At 34.1% G+C, this 24,379-nt stretch overlaps 2 protein-coding genes across 3 annotated transcripts in view; both read right to left on the bottom strand.

The window, feature by feature from the left end:
- Positions 1 to 276: 276 nt before the first annotated feature.
- Positions 277 to 1,574, bottom strand: LOC147407819 (RING-H2 zinc finger protein). Its single transcript, XM_086436568.1, has one exon. The coding sequence runs from the start codon at positions 1,144 to 1,146 to the stop codon at positions 487 to 489; it is 660 nt and encodes a 219-aa protein (XP_086292694.1). The 5' UTR covers positions 1,147 to 1,574; the 3' UTR covers positions 277 to 486.
- A 4,663-nt stretch (positions 1,575 to 6,237) lies between these two features.
- LOC147407818 (uncharacterized) overlaps positions 6,238 to 24,379 on the bottom strand; it is a 35,664-nt gene continuing 17,522 nt past the window's right edge. For both annotated transcript variants that reach the window (XM_086436566.1, XM_086436567.1), the window contains exons 4-9: positions 18,501 to 18,624; positions 17,156 to 17,221; positions 14,336 to 14,414; positions 13,315 to 13,426; positions 9,300 to 9,423; positions 6,238 to 6,783 (exon numbers count right to left, since the gene is read on the bottom strand). In XM_086436566.1, the coding sequence (XP_086292692.1) occupies positions 6,494 to 6,783; positions 9,300 to 9,423; positions 13,315 to 13,426; positions 14,336 to 14,414; positions 17,156 to 17,221; positions 18,501 to 18,624 (795 nt within the window). In that variant the 3' untranslated portion in view covers positions 6,238 to 6,493. The remainder of the gene's footprint in view (positions 6,784 to 9,299; positions 9,424 to 13,314; positions 13,427 to 14,335; positions 14,415 to 17,155; positions 17,222 to 18,500; positions 18,625 to 24,379) is intronic.

Here is a 24,379-nt window from a genome sequence, read left to right as displayed (position 1 = left end):
GGAGCCAAGAGGCATGATTGCTTCAGCCCCAAAGTTTCGGGATAGGGGTTTGATGGTACAGTGCTACTCAATATTCAGGACAAGGCATAGATGATGACGACATGAAATTAAGTTCAAACTCAAGGGGAAAATTCAAGTATCTTCCATAGAGATTTTCAATTACTTATCAACAGTTTATTTGGTAAGGTAAGGAAGGACACCATCCAACAGAAAGATTTAAACACAAACACAACAATTTCTTCATTTCTATATCAAATATGAGTGTCAATCCAATCAGAAGTAAACACAAATGTATGATCAAATTCACTAAGCTCTGTATTTTCAGTTGTTAATTAATGAACAATGTCAGCTCAAAAGAGCAAACAGAAACACTAGCGAGACGTGTCAACAAACGAGCTCTAATAATATCAAATGCTATGGCATTATTACAAACACATAGTGTGCATTAACAATAAGTATAGAGGATGATCAAACTCACCAATTTAATCAACCTAAATTCGATTCACTCCGAACCCATTTCCAAAAATGCTTCTTCACAAACACCGCCATCTCCGCAATCTTAGCTTCAGTACAATCTCCATATTCCTCCTCTTCTGTACAAAACTCCTCATCAGGTAATCCGTCCACGATCGCATCAACTGAATGAAGAACATAAGAAGCGGGCAGACCCGGATACGATACCGACACCCTCTCCTCCACCTTTGTCTGATATGAGCCAGGCACAATTCTCACAATGCTGCTTGCATCACCATCGATGATCAAACCCTGAATTATCGATCCAAGTTCTTCCTTAATTGCCCTAATTACTGCATTCTCAACAGTCTCACCAGGCTTCATTTTTTCTGATAAGGGTCGGGATCGATTTCTAATGGTTCCATCCGACAGTTCTTGGTGGGATTCAAGTAGAATTCTGCCATTAGGACCGATAATTCGAACAGTTACGACGTTAACATTGCGAACAGGGGGTGTCGAATCGATTAACGAGGTTTCACCTTCGGCGAGTTCAAGCCAGAGGTTGTGGATGTTTTTCGTGCCTGGAGTGACACCCCAGGAAGAAAATGAGTCTGAAGGTAAGCGTGGTTTGAGCCAATCAGAGAGGGATTGTGGGGTGGAGAAGGGATTAGGGTTTCGTTTTGTTGGGGACATGATTGGGTTTTTGAGAAAGAGACGACGTGGGTATTGGGGGAAAGATAGAGGTGGGATTTTGAGGATGAAATGGTGAGGTTTGGTGGAAGAGAAGAGGAAGAGAAGAGAGAGAGCTGTGAAGAAGAGATCAGGAACTGATGTGGGTTTATGGTGATTATGGGGTTTGTTGATTAGTTGTTGTTGTTGTTGGGGGTGTTGTTTGAGAAAGGAGGAGACATGAATTGGGTTCTTCTCTCTACAAGTTTGTGCCTCTGTTCTTATTTATAGAGGAGTTTGAAGTTCAATATTTTTCTTTGATGATTCATCAGACCAAGAAGAAGATTTAAGATTGATTTGTTTGGATTTTGGAGAGAAGAATAAGTGGTGGAAATTAGAGAGCATTGAATGATTCTGGGTTTATTCACTTTTTTATTCCTTGATTTTGGTTATGATTTTGATTGTGCGTGTGGTATTTCTAAAGGGGTGGAACCCACTCTCCAAATCATGGTTTTAAAATTCGGTTTCGCCTCTCGACTTGTCCATGCCAGACACCATATGAGTTTTTCAATACGTTTGAAACGTCTCGTTCAAAAAAATGATAAATGAATCTGGGGTTCTATATCTCGTTCAAAAATTTGACTTGTCCATCCATCTCGTCCATGCCTGATATTGAGATAACTTGGATGATACGGCTTGGTCTCAAGCGGGTTTTAAAACCATGCTCCAAATGGAACCCACTAGCACTAACCCTAAGCCTGAGCCCTATATTTTGGGCCTAATAATTACGAACCCAGATCTAATTCAAGAACAACGCCATAACCCACCCATATTGACAATGTTATTTAAGAGAGCTGCTATTCACTCTCCAACTTTTACTTATTATACCTAAATTAAAAATAAAGGAAATAAGTGAATGGTTGAGAATAAGTAAGAGATAGGGTGCTGATAGAAACTCTCTCTCTCTCTCTTTTGTTGGTGCTAGATTTCTATTTTTTGGGTTTAGGATTTTATATGAACCTAATCATAATTATAAACGACTATTGAAAATTGCTAGATGGATTGTTGTAATATTTTGTAATTTTGAGATTATAATTTGAGCCAAAACATTGTAACATTTGAAGAGTGTTCTAATCTTTAATCGGGATGTGATAAAAAATTTAAGAAATTAGGGTGTGATAAGTAAAAGTTGGGGGTGCAAATAGCAGCTCTCATTTATAATTATAACAAATAAACACCATTTTTAATACAAAGGGTGATTCTTAGTCTGTCTTGTAAATGATCCGATTCTGTTTGGGCTTCAAATTCCTAAACCAAGCCTTGTTATCTAATTGGCTGCACTTGGTTAGGCCGGCTCCATTAGAAAATGCCTATGTCCAAATCCCACCTGTCTCCCAATTATTGGGGCCTGTTTATGGGCTAAGTAACCGATTTTTAACCCATAAATTGGGTCCAGACTGATAAATCACAAGTCCATAAAATCCAGGCTAGGACTAAACATCCCTTGCCCAGCCTGGCTCAGACAATCTATCTTTAGTTTTTCTATACTTGTGTCATATTTTTATAAAGGGAAAATTACTTAAAAAGATCCTGATAGGGGGATTTATTTGTAAACAGTCCCTAAGTTTTGTGCGGTAGTTTTATAGGATATTTAGTAAATTTTTTTATTTCTTAATGATCCCTCATTATTGGCGAACTCGCCACTATTTTATTTACTGTCGAGTTCACAATTTTTACTACTGTCGAGTTCACATTTTTTATTTACAATCAAACTCGGTGCTTTTTATTTATTGTCGAGTTCACCACTTTTTAAATAAAAAGTGGTGAACTCGACACTAGTAAAACCCACTCATTTTCAATTTTTGAGTTTTTTCGACTAAAATACATAGAAAGATTAATTAAAAACTTGAGACAACCACTTGTTTAGATGATTGCAACCCAAAAGAACCATTCTTGATTGATTTTCATCCAAAAAATTTATATAAAAAAAAAAGTGAAAAAAAACCCTTGTTTTTCACATAAATCTTCAAAATATTTGGAAAAACCCTTGAAAATAGTTTCTTCTTCCTTCTTAAATATTTTTCGATAGAATGAAGTCTCTGATACTCGATTGAGGTGCCAAAAATTCAATTTTTTCCCGATGAAAACGATGAGTTCGAACAATTAAGTAATTCAATCATGAGAAATGTGGGAAATGAGGTCTAGGGACTGTTAATTTTTTTTTACTAAATGGACTATTAAGAGACCGTCCAAAACTCAATGACTATTTAGAAAAAAATCCCTCCACCAGGATCCTTTAAATAATTTTCCCTTTTATAAAATTTTGCCTCATAGGTTAATAAGATGAAGTGGGAGATAATGGTTGGATCTGTTTGGAGCTAAATTAAGTACCAATATTTCCTTGAAGATTGTTTAATGGTTTGGTCTTCATATGTGTCTCATTACTACTATGTGAAATTTCACCATTTTTTTTGTTCTATTTGAACTGAATGATGCTATGTATGATCAAAACTGTTGGTTTTGATGATCGTTAAAAATACTAATGAGCAACTCATTAATTTGAAATTTCTGAATTCTTCCTTGATTATTTTAAGCAATCGTTACAAAATTAAATTCTTTGATATTGCCAAGAATATTAAATATGAAACATTGTAATAAAGTGTACTGTAATACATCAAATCATATAATAAGTATAAATAAATATATAAAAAAAAGTTCTCATTGCTCTGATGCTAAGATTAAAAGTAGAACAAGATTTATTCTTAGATTTTAATTACAAGAACCCTAAGGTTTAGATAAAAAATAATAGACTAGAGATAAATTTTATATCTAACAAATCTAATCATAGTTGTAAATCAATTTAACACTATATCAATACTTTTAAAATATAATTCGATATATCGTAGTACACTTTATTACTTTTTTTTTTTTTTAAATTGATAATACACCTTATTACTTATTAGTTATCATATTACTTCACATCTAATAGTGGTACATCTTATTACAATGCTTTATATCTAATAATCTAACATACTTGTATTTCAGGTCGGCGAGACGACATTCATAATTTTGGTCTGGGTATCTGGCTACAAATTTAGAGATCGTCATCTATACATGGTCGTTGTGGTTACATGAGTGGAAAAAATTTAAACAGTAAAGATGTTCTTAGTAAGACGACTTTCATCACTTATTTTGAGGTCAAAGTGGAATCACGAAGTAACGAAAAAGGGCAATTCTTTGTGTTACGAAGTGAAGAAATTTGATTTTTATGCTGAGGATGCCATCTTGTAAATTGACATCCATAACGTCAGCTGGATGAACTATAGTCATTCAAAAATGTAAAAACTAAACAAGTGCTCTATAAAAACTATATGTGTAAATGATTTAAATCAAAGTTTCAAATATAACTACTAAAAAATGGGTCAGATTTACATGAAAGTAAAAAAATCCAATGACCGGGATTTATCTTTGATATAAGTATCAATGAGATGTAAACCCGAGGGGTTGGCTCAATGGACCAATAAGCAGTTAATGCCTGTAGGTCATGAGTTCGATACCCAATATGAGCATTAACTCCTCAAGGGCCATCCGGGAGGGTGCACCCTCACTTACCGGGTGCATGTGATGTGCAGGTGTTGCACATGCCCCGGATCTAGTCCTTGGACAAGACCATCATGGTCTATGGATTGGGCAAAACCCAGATACAATCCCGATCCATTTTTATAAGAATACCTTGTTATAAAAAAAATGCGTGTATTATCAATATACATATAAAATCCGGATATTAGATTATGTCTTTTTAAATGTCGACATCATGTGTTTTATAAAGAGTCATTGTGTACATTTTTTACTCATCCCGATCCTCAAGAAATATTTAAAGAGACGAGCTGGAGTGATCTCCAGCACTTCATATCGCACATCCTAACGTGAAAGTGTGTAGAAACCATATATGCTTTTTGACTCTTATCTCTCGACGAAAAGCATCTATCCACTTTCACGATACGATGTGACATTTTTTATTTTATGTTTTTGAGATTATTGTTTTATAAAATAATTTAAATGATAATAATATGTTATAAATATTTAAGTGAGGGTATTGTAGCTGTTGTTACCTATGGATAGATTAAGCACGAGGAGATCAACAGGATTACAGCTGGGTTTAAGCCATAGACCACCCGTAAATTTGAAGGAATAATCAACGAGTCCCATTCATTGCATGCTAAGGATCTACCACCCGTAAATTTGAAGTTTGAGAGCTTCTATTGACACCCCAACTTTTACATATTACACCCCAATTAGAGACGTAAAGAGAATAAGTGAAGTTGGGGTGCCAATACCAATAGAAGCTCTCTACAATGGATTGGGTCGTGAATGTGATCCGGTGACAATACATGCCAGTTGACAACTCTGTCTCATATGGGTTTAGATGTTTTGAAATAGACTAATTTTTTGGTTGTGAGGATGACCTATATTGGCGTTGAGATCAGGTTATAAGTTCCTTGGAATAACCTGATTTTTTGTGAGGATGATCTCTATTGTCATCCTCACAAAAAAAAACAAAAAAACAAAAAAATAAAAATCAGCCCTTTTCTAATCTCATCAGAAATGATTTAAAAATTAACAGTAAAAATTGACAATTCATGATTCTTTAACTTGTAAACTATTTTGTTTTCAGAATGGGCTGATTTTTTGTGATAAAGATCATCCTCACAAAAAAAAAAAAAAAAATCTGCCTAGTCCAAGTAACTTATAACTCATATATGACAAATGATTGTCAAATAAGGATATTGTCACCTGATATCAACCCCAATATATTTTCATTTTAATCTTTAAAGAGTACGTAAAAAACAAAGAAGCACAAGTCAAATTACCTTGAGGTCTAACCCTTCTATTGATCTGAATTCCATCAGAAGATGAGTTATTTGGATTGCATGGTTCCACATCTCCTTCGTCATATGAATCTAAAATCTCCTGTAGAGTTAAGAAACAGGACCCACAATTCCACTCATGACAAATATCTCCTCCAAAGAGATCTCTTTTTCTGAGATCCTTTGAATCTCATTAAAGCAAAATCTAACACCACCACTCATAAATAACACCACAAGAGAAACCCCATTTCAAGTACCAAAAGTCCTAATAATAATAATAATAATAATAATAATAATAATAATAATAATAGCAACAATAGTAATAAGAGTGACCATGGGCTCATATCAAGCACCAAAACCATGGACTCAAATCTATAACTCAAAAGGACCAACATCGTTTACCATGCTTTGTCCCAAGTCCAAATGTTTGATTTTTGCAAATCAAAGTTCTTGAATGTTCATAAACCTAAATTTTTCTGTGAGTTTTATATCATTAGCAGGGGCTATAGATCCGATCTACAGCAGGGGCAATTCAGGTGGCCACGATTAATCCACTTATCCAAGCATCCTCTGTGAAACACATGGGAACAGTTGCACAGCTCTCTGATTTTATCCTTTCCAATAAAACCCTCCAAGCAAACAGAACAAACCAAGTCATCTCCGTGAAACTGCGATCTCTCAAGAAATTTGCTAAATTCAAAGACACGGAGCTTCTTCTTGACTGACTGCTGTAGTGCACGCTGGTTCAGCTTCCGTTTCTTAGCTTCAGATACTGATGGAGATGGGACGTCCCCTGCCAATTGCAAGAGTCAATATAGGTAAATACTTTTTTTTTTCTTTAATAACTTCGGTTAAAGAACACCAACAAAATTTGCTTAAAGTTCATCATCAAAAGGAAAAGACAAGATAATACAAAGAATATTATTATACTGGCAACGACAAGTAAATACAATTACATCTCGTTAGCATCTCTTGGAAGAATTCTAACTTGGACAGTCTGATTAAGCGTGGTTTGCCAATTCCAAACTTTTGCTTTCTTTGTAAGAAAAGTGGTGAGTTTGAGTGTTTGTTATATTCCCCCCCCCCCCCCCCCCTCTTTTTTTTATTTTTAAGGCAGACCCAAACCAGCTACAATCTTAGGTACCGCGAACCACTACAATCCTGATCAAGGATAATTTTGATTCATTGCCCCTTTACTTATGATATTTGAGCCCATTTTCTTTCCCTCTTTCCTTTAGAGTGGATATTCCCTAAACTGTTTTGTCTCTCTTCCTTGGGTGGTCTTACAATGTATTCTCTAGCAAGAAAATATACTTGTGGGCCATCCTTCCAATTGCAGTGTGTAGGGGGCTTTGGAAAGAGAGGAACAGGAAAACATATCAGGGAGAGGAAAAAATCCCCTTGAGAAGTGAATGTGGAGATGATGAGATTACTATTTACTGGAGCAAACTGTGCAAAGACTTTGAGGGAGTTTTCTTTGAGAATTTCGTGTTCAAATGGGATGGTATCAGGGAAGAGTCTTCTTGGGGAAGATAGACTGACTGATCAGGAGTGCTGAGGTGGCATTTCTGGTACTGAGTAGGAAATTCTGGATTTTCTAGGACTCTCGCATAGTCTCTCCATTTGTAACCTAGCTCGAAGCGAAAGAGGGCCAGAAAGGATCCGTAATTAAAAATGAAGGCACTCGCATTGACCGGAAATGTGGTAGACCAAAGAATTTGGTTTGAGTGTGGGTTGTCTTTGGCTGATTGCCTTTGTAGCTTTTATTTTCTGTCTTGTAGAAGGGCCACCTCGTCCTCTTGTTTCCCTTTTTTATCTTAATAAAGTTATACTTGTATAAAAGAAGAAGTAAACACCATTATATTAACAAGGCATAAAATGGGAATTTAATCACATCACTTATAAATACCAACATCATCATGATCACCCCAAATATTGGCAAAATGAATCCTAAGTGGCAATTCTGGTTTAGCAAAACTAAGGCCTCTAAATCAAGAATACAAAAATGAAAATGCTTGTACAATTCTCTCTTCAAGTTTCTAAAGAATTTGTTAGTGATCAATGGTGAAGAAGGTAACAGGAAACCCCACAAAGTTTGAATGCACTGTAAACTCAGAGGGATAAAACAGGAATTGAAATGATAATGCTAAGTGAGTAAGAGGGAATTCTTACGAAATTGTAGCAACTTTTGTCTTCCTTAAGCTATCTATAGGGAAATATTTCAAATATTCTACCATTAGTTGTCAAGTAAGCTTTATTGTAGTTTTGAAATTGGAATTACTGCCACAAAATATTTCAAATATTCTACCATTGGTTGCAAATGAAGTTTTCAAGGGTATCCAGCATTCATCAAGCCAAACACTTAATTTGGCTATCCAAATTTATAGATGGATCATCAACCAACATTAATGTGAGTCAAGTGGAATATATTGCCGGATTGGAAAGAGTTTACAAAAGGTTTGCAGGTGCGGAAGGGGTCCAATTACAAATATTCCAGTTACATGTTGTTTGAGATGCCTAATTGAATAAGGTTCATTGCAATAAAAGAGAAGAAGATATAATAGTGTTGTAAAGGGGAATTGCAAAGCCAAAAATGTGGGTTTCACCTATCACAGATATCAAAGTAGTAAAACTAGCAGATCTTTGTTCTATTCAATTTCAATGGTATGCATATTGTTATACGCAATTTAGTATAAAGCAAGCCTACGAAATGATGAATCAGTCAGATTACTCTCTAAATGAGATCATCAAATAGCAAAATATCTACATTACTGAAAACCCTATAATCAAATAAGAAGAAAACATTGGGCTAACAAAGGATACAACAACAAAACAATTGGATTCGGCCATTTTCAACTTTCTGTAATTTGTTCTGTTTCGAAATGTTTCGGCGGAACATCCTAGTTTCAGCCAAGACCAGAATGAAACATTGCCCCCAAAAATATCAAATGGTTCGAATTTCCTCACAATGTTTTGGTTGAGACTGTCTCGATTTTTTTATTGACTGAAACATTGCCTCAAGACAAGATTTTAAACCTTGATTCATATGCCATATACATGCACCAAAGATAAATACAAAGTTGAATAGAACTTACATGGTCAATATATGTAGGACAAGATAAAAAGTATAAATAACATATAAATGTGAAAGGTCAGGAATGAACTCTGGGAATTGTCAACAAGAAATTAAATTGTGTTGGAAAGCATGCCCAATGCAAATTACAAAGAAAAAAAAAAAGAAGAGGTTGGCATGTTACGTATAAGTTCATTTGTATTAGATGAAGGCATGTAGCTTTTTCATGTTGTTACCTGCACCAGAGAGGTATCCATTACCAGTAGCAGAATTTGATGGCACAGCATTAGTCACAGTATTATTACTCTGTCTACATGTTATTGTCAACATCTTCAGAGAAATTTTCCATAAATAATCTGCCTGAAAATTTGAGAAAATTCAAATAATTTAGTGTGCCTTAATAATTAGAGCAACAAATTACAAGGAGATTATGGAATACCCATTCCTCTTTAAGGAATAAAGGCTAAGCAATTAAGAGATGATATGTGATTATAAGAGATTATGGAATAATAACATCTAAGGATAAAGACATTTAGTAATCAGAGATGATCAGAACATAAAGTAAAAGATAGGAAATCACGTTCAGATCATTATCTTATCATAATCAATTAAATAAAAATCAGTAATATGGAATGAAAATGAATTGAAGTATCACAACTCTCAATTACAAAATTTTGCTTTATGTTGAGACTGTATCATGCATCAGATTTTTCTGCAAATCATAGCAATAAGCAATATGCAACAACTATGGCAATGAACTAAATCATGCAATATGTAATGAACAAAGCTTGTTCGAAGATATACCACAACTACTTCATGACTTTTTGGGAGATTCTATTGTTTTGGTGCCAACAATATGTTGAAGGTCTTAGACCTTAGAAATGATGAAAATAAGTGTATTAGTTAGTACTCAAAAATAATTGTCACTTTGATAGGATAGTTAGAATTTAATATTTCTGTACCAAGTTTGGATTCAGAATTTTGTTTTCCAATAGATATATGTTATTAGCTTGGTAACCTAAATTGACAGGTCAGGACAGTGGACCTAATTTCAAATCACAGTTTCATGGATTGAAGCAGATTTGCCTAGAATCCATGCTCTGAATTACGCAATGTGGGCTTTCAACGTTTCACTTTTAATTCGTTCACTCTTTTTACACATCAACCATCCAACTTTAACGGGAGAAGATGTGAGAAGGGAGAGGAACTCGTCTAAAGAGGTCTGAAATTGTTGCAGTCCTTATACAAAAAGTTTTATATTATTCTAAATAATGTTTTTGGAATACTTTTCAGCCCACCGAATCAGTTAACTTGGTTGGTGACTTATAGGTATGGATTTCATATTTTATTCTTGATTGATTCTCAGCCATTGATTTGAGTTCGTTTTGGTACTGAAACCTAACGTCTATGTGGGCCTAATCAAACCGTATTTTTATTTTATAGGTCTAACAAGAGATGGTATTTGTTTTTTAAACGTAGGATATCCCCATCCCTTTTTGGATGGGACTAGTTCCTCGATTGCACACCCTGACCCCATGGAAGTTTCCCAACATGCAACAAGTTAAATCAAGAGGCCACTTGGTAACAAAAGATTGTATGAATATCATGATATTAGTGGACCAAATAAAGTATGCCACAATGAATTTTAAGAAAGGATAGCATACGTTTTATATACTAAAAATAACAAACCATTTTTATTCTAATGCATTTTAGAGGTAGTGCACCACTACTAGTAACGTGCCAGAGGGAAAGTCTCATAATCAAAACAGTTCTCCAGTCCACATCATTTTCAGTCCCATTCTTAAATTAATCCTTTGTGTAGAAGGCATTTACTAATCAATGCCACTTGGTCTTCTACAAGATTATGAGTGCCCTCCAAGTTTTCAAAAAGATTAATTAATTTGATCAATGCTACTAAAGAGATTTTTTTTTTGGTCTCGTGACCCATCAGATTAAATAGCCTCATGGGTTGAAATACCAAATAATCCCTCAATCTAGTCTTTTGGCCTGTTGAAGTTATCAATAATATCAATCATTACCCCGATTTAACGATCTAATCCATCCATTTCTTCTATGGCTCGCTTAACAAATGACCCACAATAAAATATTTTCCTAAGTAGAGATAAATAAGTGAGCCTAGAAGTTGAAATGGTATCTCTAATATAAAGTTTTTTGTAAAGGCATTTCAGAGGCATATTTTGGGTGTGCTGAATCATTCATATTAATGTATCGAAGTGTTAAGGGAGTAACATTTATACTACTATATATAATCTCATTCTTAAACTAATGAATTGAAGTGTAATGGTATCATGTTCTGGAGACGTTACTGACTTGAGGATATTTTTGAATTTGGTGCTCTTGCGCGCAAGCACTCGCTCCATGCTCTGGTCACTATGTTAGAACATGTAAAAAGACTTGAATGATTAATAATATGTTCTGATAATTTTTTAAGCTTTGCTAACATTGGTTAGCCTTGGTGTTCCATAAGGGATTACTTGCAAAGGGATTTGGTAGGTTGTCTCTTGTTTCAATATTCTTACAATTTTTCTAGTTATGTATTAAAACCAATCTATATATTTCAATGGCACTATTTTCTCTAGCATTATTTGGTGCTAAAGGAAGTTCCTTCCTAGACAACACTTATCATCAACATTCTACAAGCAACAAAAAAAAAGATGGATCCATAGTGCGATGTGAAAGATACTTGGAATACTGTATATGATGATGGCATATATGACATTTATGACAATAAAGAGGTTGATCATCATGCCTCACAGAAAATGGAAATTTAAAAAAAGAAAAAGAAAATTGCTTTCAAAACATGTTTTGTACTTCTAATGATTGAAATGAGAAAAAGGAAGAAATTTTTTTAATTTGTGTTTTTACGTTTGAAACATGCTTTTTTCAAAAGACATTTTTTGCAGGCCTTATGGATGTTTGTGATGTGTTTCATAACTATAAATTGAGTATTAAAAAACATGAGCATTAATGTCATACTAAGAGATCTGGGGAAATGGGCTTAACCAACTTGCATAAAAGTGAGGGGAACATGGGCCAAATCAGCTCCTTAGAGATTTTCTGAGGAAATGGGCTAAACCAACTTTGCATAAACGGAGGGGAACATAGATAGCTAGCCAATGCTATTAAAAAGATTGGAAGAGCAACAACTTATTAATGTCATACTAAGAGATCTTCTAAGGAAATGGGTAAAAGAAACTTTGCACAAAGTGAGGGAACATAGATAGCTGGCCAATGCTACTAAAAAAGATTGGAAGAAGAACAAACCAACCCCTTGACCATCTAGTTAGTTTTAAGCTTGTTTGCAACAAGTTGTGTCCTACTAAGTACTTAAGGCTATAAAGATGAATTTCACACATTAATTATGGCAATTGACCCAAATTTTCATAACTCATTTTTTTCATCTCTAAATATCTTATATTAGTTAAAATATGTCTCAAAGGTGATCATAACTAGATGTTGGGGCCTTTTCTCAGTTTGCCTCAGTATGACTTGGTCTATCTTGCCATTGTCCCATCTAGAATTCATACCAACTTAGCCAACTCCTCTTAGCTTTTCAACTGGCTGAGGAGCAATTCGAGATTGGGACTTTAACTCGGAAACATTCATTTGTTGTAGATTTTCTATTGTGTTTGGCACAAGGTAATGAATACCCATATCTACATATCCTAATACATCCTGATGTGTAGGACATGGACACTTTGTTTTATAAAAATTCCAAAAATAATTATATATAAAAAAAAAGGAATGATCTGCTCCACACTACTTAATTGACTAGTTAAAAACTATGGTTGTTTGTTTGATATACTTCCCACTTATAAATTTGATTGTATTTGTTAAGCTACAAGACTGTTTAATGATGTATGGAAGTGTTTTCTTTATATCTTTTCATATATTTCTTTATTATTTTTTTAATTTCAGCTTTTAAATAAAAATAAATATTACATTGTAGAATATGTGAGTGGATGTGCTAGCAGTCAGGATTCTCAAAGGCATCATGTTAAACATCTTGTATGTGGGACACACAGTAACACATATTCGTATCATTGTTACATTGACATATTCTATTAGAGTTTTAGAAGAATCTAACTATTGCAAATATCTTAAAGATTGATATCGCATACTATCAAAGACCAATGAATGGTTGATAGGAACAAATGTACTAGTTTATGACAAACAAACCAGCATATAAAAATGGAAAATTTCAGATAAAAGATCACTCAACAGATATACCATGCTTGTGGCGACAGAAAGCACATGTCCCTCAAATCTTTTAGCAATTTCCTTAAGTTGGGTTAATCCCTCCGGGTGAGAAATCGACAGATGGCTCTTAACAGTATCATATCTACGCAAGAGTAGAGATAAATTTTAACAAGTTACTAAATAGGGTGTCAGTAGAAGCAATTAGTAATAGAAACTTCATGAGGAAACAAAAAGGAAATTAATATTCAGTTACGTATTTAGGTTGTAACTTGTAATAAAGATATAAAAGCTAATCAGATATTTATAAGACTACACATCTTACCCCATGGTTCAGATTATTATACTTCTATATGATATTTTTTTTGGCAACCAATGTGTTTAACAAGAGAAGCAAAATGCTGCAATTGTTGAATATATACTTTATTTTTCAAGGTTGAATTTTATATTTAATCTCAATTAATCATATTAAAAAGCAATCACTGATGTTCCATAACCTATTTTTTCAATTTTTCCATATTCACGCCGTCTTAAACTTTAAAAACTTCAGTGGTACTACTGTACCCTTTAGCAATTAAAGTCTATGTTTATGTACCTCTGAATTGTTTTACTGAGTTAATCCCAATTGTCAACGTTAAATTATGGGCCTATTACCAATTCACTAAGAAACTCAATACACTTAATCCTAGCCATATACAATCTCTTTTGAGCCGGTATGTTTGGCATCTGTAACACCTAGTTACAAACTGAAATTATCAATGTAGTGTGAGAGCCTGAGATTAATGAATTCCTTATTAACTCACTCCTAAAAAAATGGTTCCCATGTGACTCTCCATTGATCCCCCAAATAAATCACAACATAGACACAACAATAAAATGAACATAGGTAGTAAACAGAACCTCATTTTCCAAGACAAATTGCAAATGAACTACAATATTTTCTCTTGACCAGTACTACATATTAAGGCTAACATGGATAAACAATGGGAAAATTGAAAAAAAAAATTATATAAGAAAAAGATCTTAATATATTGACAAAACTAGAAAAACTTACATCTTGTCCACAATCCTGGATCGAGAATCGGTGTTGAGCATGGCTCTCCAATCATTATCAGCCATGTTGGTGAAAGTACCTTGAATGTGAAATTCCCCAATAATGTTGGTAAGAAGATTAAAATCTAAAGGAGAAGTCAGGTTTGATCTAAGGGATAGCTTCACTCATATCTCAAATTAGGAAAAAAGAAAAAAAATTGATTATCCCATTACATAAACATAAAACATGGGAAAAAAAATGCATAAAGTAACAACAGACGTCTAATCATTCATCTATTATTATTATTTTTCCTTTCTAAAACCCAATTCTACGTCTATGAGGTCTGATGAGACTATTAAAAAACACAACCACATAGGGACTACAAAATAATTGTGACCAAGTTGATTCCAGAGAAAAAGTAATGTGATACGAACGTTTCCTATCACTTGAGTTTATAAAAAATAATTATAATTAAAATAAAAGTGCAACTAGGAAAAGAAATAGGAAAAAAAAAACGATCTCTTCAAGGGAATCAGAAAATCCTAGATTACTTTGAAGGTGATCAACCTCCCAAGGCAAATAAAAACTCGTCATTCATCTCATTTGTGCATTACAGACCTATATAGGAAGAGACTCCAAAATAGACCCAACCCCAAAAGACTTCCTAATCAACAACCATTTTTTTAATATAAAATATTTTTTACAAATTATATAATATTTATTATTATTTATGTGACTTATTCCAACCATTAGATGGGATTTTAATCTAACAGTTATGATAGATTTCTCTCGTGTAAACATCTTTTAATAAAGAACCAATTGAAATAAAGAAACCCAAATTTAATGGATTAAACTAGCTTCCATCCTGATAAGTCACCAGCCAATATTAATTTAAATAAATACTCATAAAATAAACCAAAACTAGGGCCAAAATGTTCCTCCCCCTTACATTACCCTTGTCCTCAATCCTCAAGGGTATCAAAATTTAAGGACTTCATACCAACTTCCACCTGTCCCAAGTGACGTATTCAATGGGTGATGAGACCTAATGATACAGATAAATCACAGAGATAAATCTTTGTTGATTTTCTTTAAAGGTCCTCGGGATTGTCACACTAATTCTCACCAACTAAAAGCCCTTCAACACTATAAATTGAGCATTGCAATGATGGATGTACTTATGCTTCACATTTGAAACAAAGGTCCTTGTTCCTTCCCTCGTTCCCGTCCGTCTTATATATTTAGCTATTAAGAAATATGACAAGTGATCAAGCGTTGCCATTTTGTAGGCCTTTGTGAAATTATGTTTGCAATCATCCTCTTCAATTTTAACACTTGAACAAACTGAGAACAGGTTATCATCACTAAGAGTTCAAATTTAATGGTCAACTCTTTTGCAAAGGTCAATGAAAATGGTGGCAAAAAAAACACCTTTCAAATTTTTTAGAACTTAATGCAACCAAAAAAAAATCATTTCTAACAAATCAAAAAATACTTGCTTATAAGAATGCATATTTTATTACATAATTTATTTGGAATCTATAATCTTTCAATAGTACAACTCATGTATGACACACATAAGAAAAGCAGACCAATTGGTAGGTGACTCAAGTGGCCTAAGTCAATTTGGGGGAAACCAAAATCTCAATAAGAGCTTTAAACCAAAGTTCTCAATGGCACTGGAGATTTGCATCTTGAGGCTCACTCTCAAAAAAGGCCTTGAACCTTTAAGGACAAATCATTTTCCCTTAAAGACTTATGCCTTATTCAAAGAGGGATTGAAAAAACTTATGCCTAAGGGAAAGTGCATGCCTTTTTGTCACTTTTTAATCAAGGCATAGCCTTGTGAGAATATGTTGTGTTGCTTTTCTATATGTTTTGGTAGTATAACTATACAATAGTCCTTATAATTATAAAGTTGTATTTTGTAACATTTATTTTACACAAAGGTTTTTAAAGATACATATATTTCATCTTTTTCTTTGGGCATCATCTCTACAAGCCCTAATTGATTTGTGACTGTAGCAATCTCGGGCTCTTCTTCTTTGCCCATTACTTTTTATTTCTTCCCTATTTATATTTCTTTACATGTCGAGTCTTCTCATTTGCCTTTTTTTTAGTCTTAGAATGTTTGTCTAATCAGAGTGGTTGTTACTTGGTATGTGTTCTTTTTTTTAATTCAAGGGATTACAATGCGAAAATTCAGAAATAAGAAATGATGGATGGCGTTTGAGGTGTTGACCCAAGCTAAAGCTATGGTATTATGAGAGAGAGAGAGAGAGAGAGAGAGAGAGAGAGAGAGAGAGAGACTGCCTCAACTAACAAGAGCCGAATGGTGTTTTTGATGGGATGCGGGAGCTAAAAACAATGGGATGATGAAAAATGATAGATCTTTTCCCATTGAAAGAGATCAACGGCTTCCCATTGAAAGAGATCAACGGCATTGGTAATTTGGAATTCCTCAATGAACTCAAAGCAAGAAAATGTCTAGAATAGGAAAGGGCATGTGTTTCAATCGAATATCACAAAACCATAAGAAAATTAATATACCTTCTATCTGTACCAAAGATGCATAGAAGGTTGAACAAAATTTACCAGGTAAAAAAAAATAGATATAATGGGTAAGATAAAAAAGCATAAATAAGATAGAAAATGTGAAAGGTGAGGAATAAACACTGGGTTTTAATCAATAAGACATCAAAATGTGTTGACGAGCATACCAACTACAAAGGGGGAATTATAAAAATAAAAATAAAAATAAAAGTAAATAGGAGATTGACATGTTGCATACGAATACATTTGTAGTAAATGAATGCATTAGCTCCTTCATAACGACCTTACCTGCATTAGAGGGGCTTCCATTACCACTAGCAGAATTTGGAAGCAAGGCATTAGTCATGTAGTTTCCTGCATAAGAACGAACATTTTATTATATCATTTATTTGGAATCTATAATCTTTCATTAGGACAACTCATGTATGACACACATAAGAAAAGCAGACCAATTGGCAGGGGAGTAACTCAAGTGGCCTAAGTCAATTTGGTGTGAACCAAAATCTCAATAAGAGTTTAAACCAATGTTTTCAAAGGCGCCAGAGATTTGCGACTTGAGGCTTGCTCTCAAAAAAGGCTTTGAGCCTTTAAGGAGAAATCATTTCCCTTAAAGACTTATCCCTTATTCAAAGAGGTACTGAAAAAGTTTATGCTTAAGGGGAAGGGCATGCCTTTTTGTCACTTTTAATCAAGGCGTACTGTTGTGTTGTTTTTCTATATGTTTTAGTAGTATAAGTATATAATAGTCCTTATAATTATAAAGTTGCTTGTAACATTTAATTTACACAAAAATTATTAAAGACATAAATATATTTCATCTTTTCTTTGGGCATTATCTCTAAAAGCCCTAATTGATTTTCAACCGTAGCAATCTTAGGCTCTTCTTCTTTTCCCATTACTTTTTCTTTATTCCCTATTTCTATTTGTCTACGGGTCTAACCATCTCATTTGTCTTTTTTTTTTCTAGTCGAAGAATGCTAATTTACTCAGAGTGATTGTTATTTGTATGTGTTGTGTTTTTTAATTTGACGAATTAAAATGCGAAAATTCATAAATAAGTAATGATGGATGGCATTTGAGGTGTTCATCCAGAGTTAAAGCTATGGTATTACTCGACAGAGAGAGAGAGAGAGAGAGAGAGAGATTGCCTCAACTAACAAGAGCTGAATGGTGTTTTTGATGGGATGTAGGAGCTAAAAACAATGGGATGATAAAAAAAAAAGATAGATCTTTTCCCATTGAAAGAGATCAGTGACATTGGTAATTTGGAATTCCTCAATGAATTCAAAGCAAGAAAATGTCTACAAAAGGAAAGGGCATGTGTGACAATCAAATATCACAGAAACATAAGAAAATTGATATACCGTGTATTTGTACAAAAGATACATACAAGGTTGAACAGAATTTACATGGTAGAAAAAAAGATATAACGGATAAGGTAAAAACATAATTAAGATAGAAAATGTGAAAGGTGAAGAATAAACTCTGGGTCTCGTTCATTAAGATGCCAAATTGTGTTGTCGAGCATGCCAAATGGGAATTATAAAAAAAATAAAAATAGGAGATTGACATGTTGCATATGAATTCATTTGTAGTAAATTAAATGAATGCATTAGCTCCTTTGTGTTCTTACCTGCAGTAGAGGGGTTTCCATTAACACTAGCAGAATTTGGTAGCAACGAATTAATCATAGTATTACTCCCATAATTTGTTTCCACACTTGCCATGTTTAGGGAAATTTTCAGAAAATAATCCATCTGAAAATTTGAGAAATTCAAATAAATTATTTTTCTTAATAATGAGAACAAAAAAAAAATATAAAGATTTAAAGCAGTTACAAGGACATTATGGAATACTAGTGCCTAAGGATAAAGACATTAAGTAATTCAGAGATGATAAGAACACAGTTTGCAGCAAAAGCTTCAGATTGACTCTTCTATCATCACACCTTCAATGGACCAGCACAACACAAAAGATAGAAAATCACGCTTTGGTTGCAACAAAATCTAATTGAATTAACATATTACAGATCTAGCTGTTCAATTGAATAGCAGTATAACTAAATGATAGAGCATCATGTTTATATAATCATCATACAATAATTGATTAAATAAAAATCAGTAATATTCAAGGAAACATGAATTGAAGTGTCAACTCTAGATTGTTGGATTTTTGTTTTATTTTGGATTGTATTATAGAGGGAGATAATTAGAGTTGGGCGAGTCTTTTCTTTTCATAGTCTTTAGCCTTGGCCTCTTGAAGGAGTAAGCTCACTTACTCCCCAGCCCCTACAACCACAAAGCTCATTTCACACATGACTAACACAAGCCAAAGTAAAAGGCCTTCTAAATGATATAGCCAAATATCCAAGATCAATATTCATCAGAAGCCACAATGAATGATGTGAAGAAAAGAGATCCATGTTCTCAGATCCCATCGAGCCTAGCCCTAGGTGTCATTAATTTCTAAGGTACATGCCTTCTTTACTCAACTATTTTATTACTAATCCATCAGAAGAGTTAGATAGCTTGTTTAGAGATATATACTTACTTCACGACTGTTGGGGAGATTCTAATGTTCTGGTTGCCAAAAATATGTTGAATGTTTTGATACATTGGACATGATTAAAATTAGGTATGTTTTGGTTATAATTCAAAAATATTTATGGTACTTTGGATGGATAGCTAGAATTGTAACTTGGGTTATTAAGTCAGATTGTTTTAGGGTTTTGTTTTCTTGTAAACATATGTTATTAGAATATGCAAAGAGACTTTGATTGATAAATAGTATTTTTGATAGTTTTTTAAGCTTTGTTAACATTGGCCAGCATTGGTGCTCCAGAAGGATCACTTGTAGTTGGACTTGGGGGTGTATATCTTAGTACAACCATCTTGAAGATTATTTTGAGCCTTCTTAATGTTTTTTCTGGTTTTGTATCAAAACTAGTCTATTTCACTTTGTGGACATAGCTTTCTCCAGCATTATCTGGTATCAAAGCAAGTTAGAGAACGCATGCCAAACAACAAATTGAAACAACTATTAAACACAGTGATATAGTTGAAGAGCGGTAAGAACAACGTGTGGAATGTTATAAATGGAAATTCCATATATGGCGTCTGTAGTGATGAAGAGGTTGATTAGGTCATCATGCCACCAAACATTGCATCATCAGATAGCACGCCATCTATCATCACACCAAAACCATACTCATACCTATCCATTGCTCACTAGAAGACACAATGATCATCTATAAAGAATTTACCCAATGAATAACCAAAAATCTAGAACGTTCAGGGTAGAACTTTTTCCAAGAAGGGGTGGTTGGTGTAAGCAAAAGTAATATGCCTTCTAAATAATAAAGCCGAATATCAAAGATCAATAGTCATCTTAAGCCATAACAAATAGATGCAGGGAAAAAAGTTTCATGTTCTCAAATCTCCCCTGGGCCTAGATGTTGTCATATTCTAATGGACATATTTTCTTTAACTCAAACATCTGATTGGTAATCTAGTACATGCATTGGAAAGCTTGTTTGGAGATATAAAACAACTATTTCTCGATTTTTACGAAGATTCTACTACTTTTGGGGATTACAGCTCGATTTGGCAAAGCTGATCGCACACGAATGAAATTAATGTCATTAACCAATAAGATCTCTAACCCGGGAAGGATTGATTCCTCATTTTCAAAAAATAATAATCATAATAAAATAACATCCCTTTGAAGAAGAGCTTAGTCCAGCCAAAAAAATCAGCAACTTGGTTTGCTTATCTCCAAAAGAATTCATAAAAGCAGGAGAGTAAGCTCTGGGAGATTTCTTTTATGCTTCTCAAAAGCAAGAATATTTCCATGAAGGCTCCACATCTCCATTTATTCAACTGATAGAAGAAGACGAATCTGAGGTAAGAAAAATCCTGTCAAAGAACTACCTTTGAGCAAAGGTTAAGGCTTCAAAGATGGCAATTAGCTCAATCTTGTTGATATCATCTTCGGCACACAATCACGCCACCGCCCAAAGAGGCACTTGCCATAAGAGTTTCTACCAAGAAAACCATAGCCACCTCCCGAAGAAGCAATGGACTCATCGGTGTTTATTTTGATAATGTCCTCATTCAGCACTTCCAAAAAATGGATATAGAGCGGGGATTAGAAATAGAGAAGGAGCAGCCCTGGTTATCCAAGATTTGGTGACTAGAACCAGATGAATCATCTTCAAAAGTCAGCCCATCAAAAAGGTTTCAGACATCTTCTGCTATGACTTTCAAGATTACTTCTTTAGGCATACACGAATTTGAAAATTTATTCTATTCCTTTCTCTCCAAACATGGTATATCAAGGCACAAAAACTTGAGATAGCATATTGTGAATTTCATTGCTAGCAAACTGCACTCCCAAATGACTTGAAGTTCATCATTCACTGGACAAATTCCCATGTGAGCTATGCCGAAGTTGGCTAGGATAGCTCTCCATGACCAGTTGCTATAGAGGCATCGAAGGAAAATATGGTCATTCTACTCTGAAGCATTGGAGCTAAGGGCAATTAGAGGGACACGCAAAGCCTCATTTTTTTTTTTGTGCGAATGAAGGTAACTCCAAACACTTCTAAAACTAAAATTGCCTTTGGGGATGCGGTTCAAATACAACAATCTCTTAGTTTCCTAATGCCAAACCATCCTTCTGCGTGGGGCTTACAAACATTATTCCAACTCATTTGGTGAAATGAGTGCTCTAGTTTTGGACATCGCCATAATAACCCCAAATAAACCATCAATTTTTTTTAATAAACTCTTTGAGATATTAAAGGAAAATGACCAATAAATTTGGATAGTGCAAAGAACCTAGTTGAGAAGTTCGAGGTGACCCAGATAAGAGAGAAATTGGTTTTCCACCCTTCCAAAGGATTAATGATGCAATCAATCAAAGGATGACAATGGGTTTGGGTCATTTTGGATAAAAAGAGGAAGACCCAATTATCTAATAAGAAGTGAACCTTGGCTAAACTTTAGGGAATCAAGAATTAGAGACAAACTTGAGAATGAAGCACTAAAGAAGACTTGGCTTTAGGAATCCATTACATTAAGGCCCGATATTTGGAAGAAAGAATCCAAAATCTCCCTTATACCCTTAGCTGAAATCACATTACTTCTGATGAAGACCAAGACATTGTAAGCAAAAACTAGGTGAGAAGCAGACGAAAAACTATGAGGAGTGGGATGGGTATAAATCATGTAATCCCCCTTTCAACATGATTTTCAAGCATACAGGATAGGTCTTTCATAGCCAAGATAAAAAGAAAGTGGGAGAGTGGATCCCTTGGTGGAGGCCGCATTCATTAGGGAAAAACCCATGACAAGAACCATTGAAAATGATAAGCCTTGGGACACCCTGGTTGGTAGGATTGATTCAAGGAAATCTCATTCTATCACTATCGAAAGCTTTACGAATGTCAACAAACAGTCCTAACCAATTCATGAGTTTGAAGAATACTAGTTAAGATTTGCCTTCCTTTAAAGCAGACTGAGAAGGACTATTGATCGAGGAGAGACAGAGCTAACCTATTTTCTAGGATTTTACGAATGGATTTATAAAGGAAATTGCTTAGGAAATAGGTCTGAAATTTTCAAGCTTGTTGGCATTAGGAATAGCAACCTTTGAGCCCATACAAATCAAAAGCTTTCCATGGGTAAAAAGAAACTTTTGCATGACTTAAAATATATCATTTTCAATAAGATCACAAAAAGTGGTGAATAACTCAACTCCAAAATCATGATGTAGGACATCTACAATTTTATTTAGAGAGTCTTGAGTAGTTTCTTAGTTCTAGGAGGATTTATTTATATTTTCTAGTTATAGTAAGATTTCTATTGTTTAATTATAATAGGATTTCTATTTCAACTTTAGGAAGTTTCTATTTTATCTAGTTTTTAATCTTTTTAGTCTTTAATTTGTTTTTAGGTTTATATTTTATTGTAAATTCGTTTTATTCTTTAGACTATAATTAGAAGTGTCCAAATTGAGTTATAATAGATTTAGAAAGTTAGTATTATGTTATATATAGATTAGAAAGTTATTTTTTAGTATTTTAAAAAGTTTCTAAGTTGATATGATGAAGTTATCTATGTAAGGAGCTTCAAAACGAAATTCAATGAATTAAAAAAAAGATCAATACAATTCTCTTTTATCTCTTAGTTACTTTCTAGTTCTTTACTTTATCTTCTTCAAGCTATTGCTTATTTATCAATTCAATCTATTGATTCAAATTGATTTTGTGTGTTCTATTGAACATGATCTCTTCATTCCTTTCAAATCTATTGATTCACATGCTTCTGCTACGTCAAGGGGTATCAGAGCCTCGTTTGAAAGCCTACCACCTTCAACATGGTTTAAGAACACCAATAATGTGTAAAAAATGATCAATTAGATCAAAGGTTCAACTTTCGAGAAATTCGAAGATGATAAGGTTGTGGTCAACATCTTTGAGGCTTATGAAGAGGAAGAAGGTGAACATCTCAGTCGTATTATTCGCAACTTATTGTCTGGACAACATGTTGATCCTTCAACTCGACATAGTCTTTTCCAAACTACATGCAAGGTGCAAGGCAAGTTGTGCCAATTGATTATAGATAATAAAAGTTCAGAAAATATAATTTCAAGCCATATGGTTGATGCACTCAAACTCTCTATTACGCAACACCCTAGACCTTATTCTATAAGGTAGACAATTAATGCAAGGAGAGTGTGACCAACCAATGCTCAACTTTCTTTTAGCATTGGACAATATAAAGATGAGGTTATTTGTGACATCGTCCCAATGAGAGCATGCCACATCCTCTTGGGAAGGTCTTGACTTTATGATAATGATGTCACCTACACTAAGGCAAAGCCAATACCTATTCTTTCATGTATAATGATGTCAAAGTCATCATACACAGTTCTCATGCAAAGCTTAAGGCTTCCCAACCAGCCAAGGAGAACATAACATGCTTTATTTCTACTAACATCAACGAGGACTTAAAGGAAACGAACCAAGCGTTTAAGGTAGCAGTACAATCTCCATCCAAGACCCTCCTACTCAAATTCCTCATCAAGTGCAACCCCTCGAAGAATTCTCTTATGTTCTTCCTTCGGACATGTCGGATTCATTGCCTTCCATGAGGAATATACAACACCACATCGATTTGGTACCTGGTGCAAGTCTCCCAAATCTGCCCTATTACGGGATGAGTCCGAAAGAGCATAACATAATGAAGGAACTAGTGAAAAAGAACCTTGAAACTTCTACTAACAAGTACAAAGCCAATGTTGATAAACATAAAAGATTCAAGAGGTATAAAAAATGAGACTTGGTTATGGTTTTATCTTAGAAGAGATTATTTTTCTGCCGGAATTTCCAACAAGACCGAGTTGAAGAAAATTGAACCCCTTTGTATCTAGAAGAAGATAAAATAATGCTTATGTGAAAGATTTGCCTGGTGATATGTTATGGTTAATTATATTCTCTAAACTAAGTCT

The sequence above is a fragment of the Akebia trifoliata genome, chromosome 3, assembly GCF_017979445.1.
Source record: "Akebia trifoliata isolate Shusen 1 chromosome 3, ASM1797944v1, whole genome shotgun sequence".
Classification (NCBI taxonomy): Eukaryota; Viridiplantae; Streptophyta; class Magnoliopsida; order Ranunculales; family Lardizabalaceae; genus Akebia; species Akebia trifoliata.
This window is presented reverse-complemented; position numbering and strand designations above follow the sequence as displayed.